General features: G+C 28.7%; 2 protein-coding genes across 6 annotated transcripts in view; both read left to right on the plus strand.

The window, feature by feature from the left end:
• Tcs3 (Probable tRNA N6-adenosine threonylcarbamoyltransferase Tcs3) overlaps window positions 1-1,420 on the plus strand; it is a 29,076-nt gene extending 27,656 nt beyond the window's left edge. For all 3 annotated transcript variants that reach the window (XM_087160603.1, XM_087160604.1, XM_087160605.1), the window contains exon 13: window positions 1,321-1,420. In XM_087160603.1, coding sequence (XP_087016729.1) covers window positions 1,321-1,360 — 40 coding nt within the window. In that variant the 3' untranslated portion in view covers window positions 1,361-1,420. The remainder of the gene's footprint in view (window positions 1-1,320) is intronic.
• Window positions 1,421-8,463: 7,043 nt separating this feature from the next.
• Window positions 8,464-13,684, plus strand: part of LOC107439236 (protein phosphatase 1 regulatory subunit 16A) — an 88,297-nt gene continuing 83,076 nt past the window's right edge. The window contains exon 1 of one of the 3 annotated variants that reach the window (XM_016051756.5): window positions 8,464-8,694. The gene's annotated coding sequence lies outside the window, so the exon portion shown is untranslated. The remainder of the gene's footprint in view (window positions 8,695-13,684) is intronic. The other 2 variants (XM_016051757.5, XM_043046235.3) reach the window with 2 other exon arrangements.

Raw genomic sequence — 13,684 nt, forward strand, 5'->3', positions numbered from 1 at the left:
GGCCTTCTCGCGATATTCTGTTAATAGATCAGTACCATCAGCATTGAATCGGACTTGGGGATCATTCAATAATGTGATGCCACACTTGGCATTACATATTTATTTCCTATCTTTTAAAATATCTTTCATTACTTAAGCTGATTTTTATTAATAGAATTATATTTAAAATAAATCAAAGACTTAATCTTTTAAAACGAACATAAAATATTTATTTCTTCTTGTATAGATCAATGTAACGGATACTTTTTATTTCATTACTAATGCAGACTTATTAATTCACTGTCGCCTCTAATCGAAAACAAAAAAACTATTAATAACTTTTTATTCTAATTTCCAGCCGCTAAATGTTTCGGTTGCATGGTTGCAATAATTCTCATAAATTTGTTGGCCACTTGTGATCGCCAAGCCCAATATTGTTATGCTGGTTGGCTATGTTGTATTTCGATAAATTGCCAATTTTGGATCTCTTACCCATACTTTCTATGTCCGTTAGGAATAATTATATTCATTTTTAATTTCAAATTTGTGGAGACTGGGAGTGCCCTTACGGGCCTCCCCAGTCTCAATTTCTAACCGTCAGAAATGATATTTTGGCTGTATGATCTCTCAATAAGAGGGCATTCTGATTTCATCCCTTTGTGGCATTTCTTTTTTTTTTTGGATGAAGAAATGGCCATTCTCTATATCACCAATTATGCTTAATAAAATCTAAATTTCACTAAACAATTTGTATATTCTTTCCTGGAGACTGTATAAAGTTATTTTCCACTATACGAATATCGGCGGCGACTGACGGAGAACAAACCTCCGCCATAACTAAGTATGTTAATTCACATCATCATTTACATCAATATTCAATAGCACTTTCGATAGCTTTTAGTCCATCAGTAGGAGAGATTTTTATATGCTTTGATTTTTATCCCCACTGTCTTCATCATCTTCGCTGGATTAATTATTGACAATATTATTGATCATTTCATCGCTAATCTCGTGTTGTCCATCAACTTGTTTTCTTGAGTGTTTGGAAGATAAAATTCAGAATTTTTTTCGGTAGCAGTTTTAAAAATAAAAAATAAACTAGAACAAAAAAATTCTCTAAATATTTGATAGCTCAGTTAGAGCGGAAATTTGGATAATCGGGACTCAGCTGTATTTTCAGTTTTATATGATTTGCAGCTTTATCATTGGTTATGATAACTTTCATTTGTTTACTTTCCTAATCATTTTTTATAATTAATTATGTGTTTATATGCATTTATTAATATAAAAACACCCATTTAAGCTCTTGTAAATAAGTCCAGTTTGTCTGATTTTTTCCAGGTATCGTACAGATGAAGTTGAAGTAACTTGGAGATCTTGACACTTTCAAATTGAATGACAAAATTGTATTATTTTAATTAAATATTTTTTAATATTGTGACCCAACCCTGTTTTCTTGACTGCATTTGCAATAGTATGTTTATTATGCTGATTCAGCATTATTAATAATCAAGCTCAAGTTTTTGTTCTCATATTTTTTTAATAAATAAAATTTAGATATTATAAAAAATCTTGTTAAATAATTCGTTTAATAATGATTTATATATACATTATCTTCTTTTACCAAAATTAAAAATAATATATTCAGAATGTTTTTTATAAAATTATTTACTTGCAAAAATTTTGTCATGAGAAATATTTGACATTTTTATTACACAATTAAATGGGTGTTGCTCCAGTTGATCTGGTCAAACGGCATGTGTGCCGTGTGTTCAGGCAGCGGTCCTCTTGGGGGGATTGTTGTGACAGCTAGTTGTCTTATCCGAATAATCAATTGATTGGCTGGTCAAAGTAACCTTATTACTTACACAATTAAATGGAAAGTAGATTAGAGTGAATCAGCAAAAGGCAGGCAGATACATCTTTTCTTTAAAGATCAAACACTAACTCGGCTGCAGTCAAACTTCTATTTAAATCAATTCTTAACGGGTCACAGGGTTTTGGGAACGTATCAACAGAAATTCTTCAATAAACAAGAAACCTTTAAATTTTGTGGGAAAGTGCAAGACATCGACGATCTTATTAAATTTTGTCCCAAATTCCAGACACTCCGTTGCAGAAAATGGGACCAATATACTCAACATCAACTTAATGCTGATATTGACTGCAGGAGAAAAATTCTTAAATGTACCTTAGAAGATCTGCTTTCCCGCTGAGAGTACACCTGACTAATTTTATCTGATTGTCAACTTTTGGCTTTTAGATTTCCTGGTTTTAATATTTGCCTTTTAGTATTTTACCTTTTTCTACTGTGCTCTGGTGACTTTGTCCTATTCTTGAACTAAAATACCCATCATACATTAGACATTCGAACTGAATTTTTGGATCTTACAAGGGAAACTAGGGAAGTGTGACTCGCCAATTTTGAAATAAACTAGTGGGATGTATGCCTTATGAGGAATAATTTTAGGGGGCAACATTCGTTTCGGCCCATAGAAGGTCCTATGAGAAATAAAAAATAATTCAATATATAGAAAAATCGGTATTTTATTACTTCAGTGCAGATTATTAGTAATTGTAATTGTCTCATACTCCAATTAATTTGTAATTAATTGGATAATTAATTAATTTGCTAATTAATGAATTAATTAACATTCGTTTCGGTCCAAAGAAGGTCCTGTGAGAGATAAAAAGTAATTCAATATATATAAAAATCAGTATTTTATTACTTCAATGCAGACTATTAGTTATTGTAATTGTCTCATAATCCAATTAATTTGTAATTAATTGGATAACTAACTAATTTTCTAATTAATAAATCAATCAGAAAATTAATTAATTATTAGTTGATTTGCAATTACATACTCCAATTAATTTGGAAAGTTTTTTGAAAATAAATTTAAAAAGATTTGATGTCAATTTTTTTTTAAAAATTAACCTAACAGGTTTTTCTGAAAAACTACAGATATATAAAATTTTCGAAATCAATTTCGACAATAAATATGCATTATATAGTACGTGAAAGTATCAACAAAATTAATTGGAGTATGAGACAATTACAATAACTAATAGTCTGCGTTGAAGTAATAAAATACCGATTTTTCAATATATTGAACTATTTTTTATCTCTCACAGGGCCTTCTATGGGCCGAAACGAATGTTTCCCCCTAAAATTATTCCTCATAAGGCATACATCCCACTAGTTTATTTCAAAATTGGCGAGTCACACTTCCCTAGTTTCCCTTGTTAGTGAACTTCAGCCCCCTCAGTTTTGCCTGGTGTCCTTTTTGAATTTTTATCTTATTAAGAAAAACTTAGATATACCTTAGAACATTTTTAATCCTAGTGGCACTTTGCCTTGAACTTTTAGTCGACTATTTTAATAATTTTATTAATCTTATTTTTGATCTTATATGTTTTTAATGTGATTTATCTTATTTTTACCATTTGATGTTTTACCTGACCTTACTCTTTATAAGTTTTAGTACTGCATTTTTGACACTTTTTGGTTAATTCTACTCTGTTAGATGTTTTAAGCGCTTTTGACTTGTTTTTAAGAATTCTGATTCTCTTCAAGATCCCTTTTATCTCTTATTTTAAGCCTGACACTTGGACTGATTGCTGTTCCGGGGCCTTTCCCTTCCAGAGAGTCATGGGTGACCTCTTTTGCGATAGCCATGCACTTTGATGTCTTGCTCTGAAATTTTATATTGGTTTCAACTATAAATCCCTTTTGGAATTATTATGATTAATTATAAATTTTATAAATCTCATTGCTGATGCTGATCTATTTGTTCTTGCACAGGCACATTTTGCGTTTAATTACCCACTTCATATTTTTTACTTTCCTTCATGTTTCACAATACTTGATTTATTGTTTTAAATTTGCATGTCATCGATATTGTGATTTTTATCTAATGTGTATCAATCTTTAACAGTTTTAATTTTGCTTAACTGTAATTTTGCGGTGTTTGGTTCTCACGTGGCGACAAGTCGAAGCCTTATCCGAAAATTCCTCTGGGGGTAGGTCGGTCACTATTAATCTTACACAATACATAAATTACTTATAAATTATTCTGTGAATTTTCGTAGCAATTTTGATTCAAATTAAAATTAAATTATGCCATTAAATCTGTTTGCATTTGTTAAAATTCTACTTATATTTCTTACAATAATTAAATTTTCCCAAACAAAATTTAGATTAGCTCTTTTGTTTTAAGTTTATTTATTGTTTTTTTTTTTCTTTAATTCAGCATATACTAAATTTTTATGCTATTTATAACTTCGGAATTACTATTTTTTTGTTATTGGTGAGGAAAAAACTTCTGAATTTTGAACGTTGAAACGTCTGAATTTTTCCAGGCATTTTTTTCGACGGTAGTGCTTCTTAACGTCAGCTTTAATTTTTGCGTGATTTTACCATTTCTCGAGAACTTTTTTAGCAAATTGAAAAAGTTTTGCACATAATTATAAAAATTTTTTATCTAAAGATAATAAATTTTAGTAAATATTTATCAGCTTTTATTATTTTATTTAATAATACTCAAAGAAATTTTGAATTGCAAAACATACAATTTTTTGCATTATTTTAAAGAACATAATTTTAAATGGAAAAATACAATGTTAGAGCGGAATCAGTCAAATAGTTTTTGAGAAATCAAATTTGAAATAAAATAATTTCAAAATCCGCTTTCTAAATCATGGCTGTATTGAGGAAATTTATGCAAGTTCTATTTTGGCTAAAAAGTGACTCAAAAATATAAGTTGCGTCAGAAAAATTTATATAGGCCCTAATCAAAGGGGCAAAAAAATAAACTTGTGAATTAGACAAATATTTATCTGCTCAGTATGTGTTATGAAATACAAATGAACCTGGCAATACTAAATAGAGTTTATGTTGGCTAAGATTTTATGTTGGCTGAATTAAATCTGTATTGGAAAAAAAAAACTATGTAGGCTCAATATGGGCTAAATAATGGCTTCAAAATATCAGATACTTATATATATGTTCTATCCAGCGGTCGGAAGTAGCAAAACAACTGTAGTCTCTTCTTTTTTTCATAGTATGCTATTTTTTTAAAAAAAGGTAGTGTAGCGGTCAGTGTAATACAGAAAACAGTAGTTTGTAATGATTCTTGGCAACTACTTTTTACGTATAGTAAAGAAACAGGGTTCTAACACTACTCATTTTTCGAATTTGATGGATACAAGTCTTTGTGGGCCCATAAATAGATGCAATTTAAAATTCTGTGATTGTGAGTAAACAGGAATTATATATTTAGAATCACGTAAAACTAATAATTAAACTAGCTATTATAAATAATAGATAATTTTTCACTTTGATCGCACTTTCCTATGCAAATGAATATTGAAACAATGATGTTATTTCAAAGGAAGGAAACATATTTTCGATGTGCTTAATTTCTTACAGGATATAAAAGAGCATTAAACATGCAACGAAACTACTAGTATTCGATAACTTCCTAGCATTTCTAAAATTAAATTTTCGCTTTCGAGAAGGGCATAAGAAGTTGAAGATTGAGTGAACAAATTCAAAAAAAAATAAATAAATAAAGGTTTTAGAATGACAAACTGGCTCATGTGAACATGAATAAATATTTCTAAATAATTCTTCAGGTTTATTGTAAACCAATTTTTTTATTCAAAATCATTTTGATCATAATGTGTGAATTAATTTCTCAGCAGTGTAATTTATACAGGTGTAAATAAATTTTTCCGGCAAAGTTTGGTTCCTTAAAGTAGTGAAGTAGTCGCTACATTTCGAAAGCGTAGTTAACTATGTTTGTAGCAAAGTAGTTGTAGTAAGCCTCAAAAATAATGTAGTTTTTCCGACCACTGGTTCTATTCTTGGCTGAATAATGGCTAATTGGTTTTATTTACAATGCATAAACTGCCAATATATAGAACTCATCGAATAAGTTGAAAATATGGAGAAGACACGGAAAATAATGTAACAAAGATTAATGCAAAGAGAAAAAGAAAAAATACTTAAAATAAGATATTTAAAAAAAAAATTATTAGAAATGCCTGCAAACAAAATAATGAAAGGATATAAACTCGTCATCAGCTCACACGATTATATCCGCAGAAGGAGTGCTTTCTAATATTGTATTAATATAGCCAAAGCAAAATACTATATCAATACAATAGTGTGTGAGGAGCACTCAAATATATATATATATATATATATAAAAGTTATAAGAAATGCCTACAGAACATTATAATTACAACAACACCAAAAAACACTATTTTTTGAAGTTGACAAAAATAAAAATAAAAAATCATTTTGTCCAAAACAATAATTTTTTACCTTGTTAAAATATTGTGTTTAACGAATGTCAGAAGAATACATAAAAGAAATTGCATTTTACTTGCTCATATAAACTTTCCAAAAGCATGAATTTCAATTTCTGATTTTTTGGAAGCTTCATTAAATTCACAAATGTTGATCTTCTTCAGGGCTATAAAATTCGATTTGTTTTTAGAAAAGAAAAAAAAACATAAATACCGTTAAAAAAAATTAAGTGCTCGAGCCGAGAAACAAATTAAAAAGTTAAAAATATACATCTCTCGTTTAACTCGAGTCTAACTATAAGTTTAACTATATCAATTATGCCAGCAAACCTTGTATGTATTCAAAAACAGAAAGTAAAGGGTTAATTTAATTGATCCAGTAGTTTTGAAGAGTACTGTGAAAGGAAAATACCTACTTTTTTGTACATTGCAAGCGAGCTATCTTTTTCAGTAATAATAAAAAAAAAAAAATTTAGTTTTTAATAGTTTTTCAGGAGAACAATATACTTTTAACACATTAAATGACTTCATTCTGGAAAGAATAATTCTATCTAACATAAATAAATTTGTTTCCCGTCAGCATATTGCAAAAATTGAATCGTGATAAAAATTGGTTTGATCGAATGACTTAATTCATAACTTATTTGAAAGACTGATTCTGGATAGAAAAATTCGAAGGGTTGCAATCGAAAAAATTTTGTCAAATATAAATAATTTGTTTCAAGACAGCATATTACTAAAATCTTATCGTGATAAAAATCGGTTTCAGAAATTTTTTGTTTTTAAAGTGACTACAGAATTTGGAGCATATTCACAATTATTTATGGTATCGAAAGAAAAGAAAAAGAGAAACGAAATTTATTTTTAAAAATATACTACCGAAATAACATGGCTAGATTTCTCTAGGATATAATGCACGATAAGAAATTTTTTTATTTCGTATAGGATATTTTGAAATACAGTATACTCTCGATTAAAGTTAAGGGACGCTAAAAATTTTTCGAGATAACAAGTTCAGAACTAAATATGTTGGAAAGAGTAGAAAAATATACTCTAAAATATCACGAATTTGGGTGGTAGCATGTCGAATTTGATGAAGAGCCTCAGAGCTCAAATAAATCTTGCTAGGTTAAATTAAGCCTTACCTATTGAAACGCAGTGCTATAAGCGAAAGCAGGGAGCACGCCGCACTTTACTATACTCCATACTCATAAAATATCACTCAGAAAAGTGGAGTTATGAACTATAAGAATAACTACCAATAAATATGTACGTAATGATGGTTTATTATAGGTTTGATACTACAATAATAATTTTATTTTTAAAAGGAAGACAAAAATAATTACGTATTCAATGGAAAAGAATTGGTGTATAATGTACTTACACAGTGGTTTTTTCGAAAAAATTCATTTTCCATTTTGAAGAAGGAAAAAAAAAAAAAAAACACGACATGACAAGGTTTAGAGAAGAAACTCTTCGACATAAAAATTTAAATTAACATTAGGTAGATATATAATGTTGAGAGGAAATATATATTTTTTGACATAACAAGGTTTTTGAGACATCGAAGTTCGAGATATCGAGAGTATACTTATATGCAGATTTTACATTTTCTCCAACATAATATTTAATTCCCGGTATTAAGAGGATGTTATACCGTGGCAAAAATTTTCATGACTAATACTCTACCTCCATTGGAAATTTAAAGTATCGACAAAATAAAGTATAAATCTTAGCAGTTTTAAAACATATTTTAAACTAGGTATTCAGTTTTACCTGGCCTTTCCTTACTATCAATTTAAAAAGAAAAGCTTCATAATTTTTTCTCTCGATAAAACAGGTTTTTTCGCCGAATAATAAAAAAATTTAATAATAATTTTGAATAAAAATAATCTCTTTTCCATTTTTCTAAAAAAAAAAAAACATTGTGTTTTCTCTAGAATTTAAAAGTATAATGTATTTATAGAAACTTTTGCAGCTTTTTTTAATTAACTATTTAGCATTTCGAAAACATATTTTAAACTAGGTATTCAGCTTTACCCGGTCTTCCCTTACTGTCGATTTAAAAAGAAAAATTATATATTTTTTTCAAAACAAAGTGAGGCTTCTTCGCCAAATATTGTAAGTTTGGCTTTAGATTAAAGAGTTCGTAAGAAAGGTAACCCTAGCAACGAATCAGAATGGTTCATCTGCCAGTTTGACAAGCGGGACGCGGTAGTTCGTATTAGAAAAAAAATGACAGTTTAGAAGAGATTTTGAAACGTGTGTGTCTTTGTATTGTTTACATCTTCGGAGATAGCTCGTGTGTGTTTACTAATAAAACCTTTTTCTGTGTGGAAATATTGTGTGACAATGTCATTTTGATCAAGTTTATTCGAAGACAACCCGGATTACTGCCAGGTGGGTTTATTTTGTGAAGTGGCATTATTTGTTTATTATTTCTCTTTATCATTTTTTATATCGACTAGGTACATAATTATTTTAACACGGTGTCAGATTTTATTGTTATACATGTCATTTTTTTATTGAATTATTAGTTAGTTGAATATAATTTTTTGAGCATAGATTAATTTTAACTATTTTTCTTTAAGCACCTATGTAACATTACAAATATTTTCTCTACTAGTTTTTCTGTGTGTGTTTTTTTTTTTTTTTTTAATATAAATAATATTTTAATGCATAATCCATGAGTTTTAATACATAAGTTTTAAGGATGTTTTTAACGAAAGAAGTTTTCTGTGTTTTTTAATTTGAGATTTTTTTTAATCAGTTTGAAAAAAGAAATTAATTAAATAATGAAACCATAAGTTCTTAAGTATTCAAATCCTAAAAAGTAAAATGTACTTAAAAATAAATATATTTTTACACATTAATCACCTTTAATATTTAATGTTTTCAACAGACATATCAGCGATACATTTATTTTTCATGTTAAGCATTTGCATGTTATTGTAAATTGTCGTTTATTTTTAAAAGTTTATTTATGACGATATTTTAACATTTCTATGTAAATCATCATTAAGAGGATACCAAAGGAGCCCAACTCATTATTAAGAGGATACTGTGGCTAATAAATCCATAGTTTTTTTCTTTTTTCAAATCTTAATAGATACTGAATTAAGAATAAATAAAATAAATTACTAGACGAAAAAAAATTACCCATTTACCTAAGCTTAAAAATGTATATCATAGATTTTTATATGATTTTATTTATTTATTATAAATTTGATTTTTTTCAGAAGAGTAAGTCAGGAAGAATGAATTTATGAGATCGAATTTTTGATATTATGAGAAAATTTAATGTTAGCTGAAAATAGTTGTTACATAATACCGATTTGGTTTTGTAGCCAGGAGGTCATAATTTTTTTTCCGTAACAATACTGAAAGTAATAATAATGATAAATAAATAAATAAACGGAATTATAGCAATGGCTCTTCTCTTTTCAGAAATTACGATTTATCCATTATAAAATTCACAATTTATTTGATTTTTTATGATGTCAAAACATTTTGTTTTTTTTTTTTCTTTTTCAGTGAAAATAATTTGTTTAAGAGAGCGTTCTGAAAGTTTTGTGGTTTATTACTATTTTGTCCCCAACTCCTCAAACGTTAAAATGTTTTTACACACGTAAAACCCAGCTTGCATAACTTCGCTGGTTAAATAAGCTCTTTTTAACGCATTAAGTATTTTTACTTAATGTTTATAGCTCTAAGATGCTTTTTAACATTGTGAAATTAAAAGACTTCACACTGTTTAGGTGGGAGGGAACCACATTTTTTTATTTAATTTGCGAATGGCTGGAGAAGAAAATAGTTTTTTTTTTTCTTCGTTATATCAATTTTTGCAAAAACGATGCATTTTTTAAATGAAATTTAAATTGCTCGACAAAACTGTCAGAAAAAAAAACGATAAAGTTTTACAGTTTTGATAAAGTTTTGCAGTTTTTTTCGATTTTAAACATGAGGTGAAGACTTGTTTCGAATTATGAGTTCGGCCGATTTGGAAAACGTATCTTCGAGAAAAAACGTTTTTAAAGTTTCAGATAGTGCGTGATTCGAGTAGTTAAAGATTAACATAAGAGGTCCAGGGGTGATAGTATTCCGTATTTTTCGTATAATTTCTCTAGGTGTAGAAACTAGGAGCAGGTCATGTGATTTTTTTTCGCGGATTTCAGCGCATCTCTAGACCATTGATTCGCGGACTTCTGCGAAACAAAACTGATGATCCGACCGAATTTTCACCTCAATCTAAAATTTAAAGTAAGAATTCTAGAATTTAAATTTTGAAATCTTCGCTGATTCACATTAACAAGACGTTTTCATACACTTGACTCTTCGGCAATTTTGATTTTTTTCTTCTTCGGTTTGTCGGATTTTCATAGTTTTTAATATTTGAAACTACGCCGGAATCCGCTAATATCATGATTCATATTCACGTGATTTTAATATCAAACATCAATTTTCGTATATACCTCGTTTAAAAGTCACTCATTCAAATCCAGTATCGTGATTTCTATTTACACGTTTTTGAAATCAATATCGAGATTCGTATTCCCGCGATTCAAAAATCCAATATCTCGATTTGTATTTTCGCGTTCTTAAATTCAACATCGCGATTCATAATCACGCGATCTTAAAATACGATATCGCGATTTGTATTTTCATTTTCTTTAAATCGAATATCGCGATTCTTGTAATTCTCAAAGGTTTTTCTTCAATTGATTACCATAAAAGTTTTATATTCTTTATTAGTAGGTCATTTAATTATAAACCTTAGTTCAAAAGATTATATTAAATGTGAATTTGGTATATAAATTGTTATCGATTTTTTTTAAACATAAAATTTTCAGGGTTTCCCATTTTGCTTCACAAATGACTCTGGAGGTCACTATACCGCCGAAGAATCTCTTAACGGCAAATTTTCTTTGATCTGAATGAGGAATTAAAATTAGAAAACATGAGTTCGGGTAAATCATAAAGTTTTAAATGCTGGAAATTCTTATTCTAAAAATCTCAAAAAATCAAGCAAATTATGGCAGAATAACTCAGGGTTGCACAATGGGAAAGTATTCCTGCAATTTTAAACCCAAACAAAAAATTTATTTGTTTTTAATTAAATATTTTCAAAACATTTCTTCAGCATTTGAAACTTATGGTTTACCTGAATTCTATATTCTTTAAATAATGAATGTGAAACAAAATTTGCCTCGAAAAGTTTTTCCCGTGGTATAGCGTTCTACAAAGGCACCTTTTAATGAAAGAAAAATAAATGGTCTAACTATTTTAACACATTCGAATCTCAATTTAATCGATTAAAGTCTTATGATTACTAATGGAATAGTTATTATTACTTATAAGTAAGAATAGTTTTTGTTTATTAATAATAGTTATTATTAATAGTTTTTAATTTATTATGTGGGTATTATCATAACCATTTTCAGTGAATAAAATTTTAAAAACGGGTTTTTTGAGACAAATGGAAGGAGTTAAAATAAAATACAGTAGAGCGCCGATTATCCGAACTGCTCGGGACCGAACGTGGTTCGGATAATGAAATGTTCGGATAATTGGAAAGTTGTTTAATACTTAATTTAAATGATTATTATTTATGCACCAACTTCCCTTCACACTTTTTATAGGCTTAGGACTGGCAGTACTATCTAAAATAGCTCTGGCGAGTATAAGACTTTTTTTTTTCAATTTTTAAATATATTTTTTTTAGCTTTTTTTTTTTCAATTTGAATCATTTTTATCATAATTCGGCTTTTTTATAATTTTTTTTGTCAATTACTGATTTTACCACATTTTTCTTTATTTTCCATTGCAAAAGATATCCAGCAAAGACTTTTGTTTCAAAGAACATGCTCTTTTGTGTGCAGCCATATCCCTTATTCTTTTTAAATAAATCAACTGAATTAGATCAACATCATTTTGACGTTCTAGGTAATTCATTGCAATATCTAATGAATTGCATGCTTCTTATGATAAGGTCCACTATGTTGAACTTGATCACGTACTTCTTCCTCTTAATCTGAGGAGTTCCGATTTTCATTCAAAATTTCAGAAACAATTTCATGATCATTTAAAATTTGAAATCCTGAGTCGTTTTCAGTGTCTCGACACCAGTCTTCTATTTCCTCTATTTCTTCTGTATAACATGGCATATTTTCACCCGAAAGATCTACCGATTCACAAACCGCAGTTTCATTTGTTTTTCTGATAAGAATTTTATTCCAAGATTTAAGATTCCAAGCACTGTAATCACTATTCATTAACCATGAGTGACAACTACCCATCCCCCAATTGTAGAATTTCAGCACTCATCTATTGATAAGCACATTCCGCTTTCCAACAATTGTAAATTGTCAGATTGTCAAAATGAAGCTCGCATTCTTTGATGATAATTTTCAGTTGAAGAGGGCTAAAGGGGTATGTAGGTTTAACTGTATAACAATACATGTATGTATGGCTACTATAAGAAAACTGCTGAAAAAGGTTGTAAATTAAATATGGTCTTCAGATGTAGTGGATATTATCTATTCCTCTAAATTTAGAAAAATTGTCGATAAGTTAAAAAAAATTCTAAACTTAAAATAGAGAAGAAAAAAAAAGCGAATTCGGACATAGTTCGGATAATTGGACGTTCGGATAATAAGGGTTCGGATAATCGGCGCTCTACTAATGTTGGGTGCTTTTCTTATACGTTCTTCAATAAATAAACGCTGCCGAACAGAGAAGTGTATGTTCAACAATCACTTTGGTGAATGTCCGAAATATTTGTTACATCCGATTTGGTGTTAATTTATTTGTTGATATTATTATATTTATTCGATATCTGCTGAGGAATAGATTAGGAGAAACATCAATGTTTCGGAGTACCGGTTATTTGCATACCTGGCAGTGCCACTGAACCTTAAAAAAGAACAATGCAAATGTGGCACTTAGCTATACCTAGTATATATTTCGAACATTTACTAAAGCGACTATGTGAGTGTCAACATTCACCGGTGGAAGTCAACAACCACCCATTTCTGTCATTTCACACAAACATATATAAGTTACAGTTAAAGTGGATGATGATGATGGTATTATGTACAATGAAGGGCTTTTTATATAAAGTATGAAAATAAATGTTCTAATCCTTAGGCTTTGTATACAATGTGTAGACAATGAAATGCTCTTTAGACAAAAATAATTGTTTATTTTAAAACGCATACATTTTACTACCATTTTAAATATAAAAATGAAATTATAAGTGAAATCCGTAATTGCTGTCGAATATAAATCTCATATATTTTACACAATACATATCACATTAAATTTTGCCTATTTTTCATTTCTTATTATATGAAAAGCTTAATCAAGAAATATAAGCATCCTCTGTATTGTT

The sequence above is a fragment of the Parasteatoda tepidariorum genome, chromosome 4 (genome assembly GCF_982258835.1).
Source record: "Parasteatoda tepidariorum strain Cologne lab strain chromosome 4, Ptep-v5.0, whole genome shotgun sequence".
Taxonomy (NCBI): domain Eukaryota; kingdom Metazoa; phylum Arthropoda; class Arachnida; order Araneae; family Theridiidae; genus Parasteatoda; species Parasteatoda tepidariorum.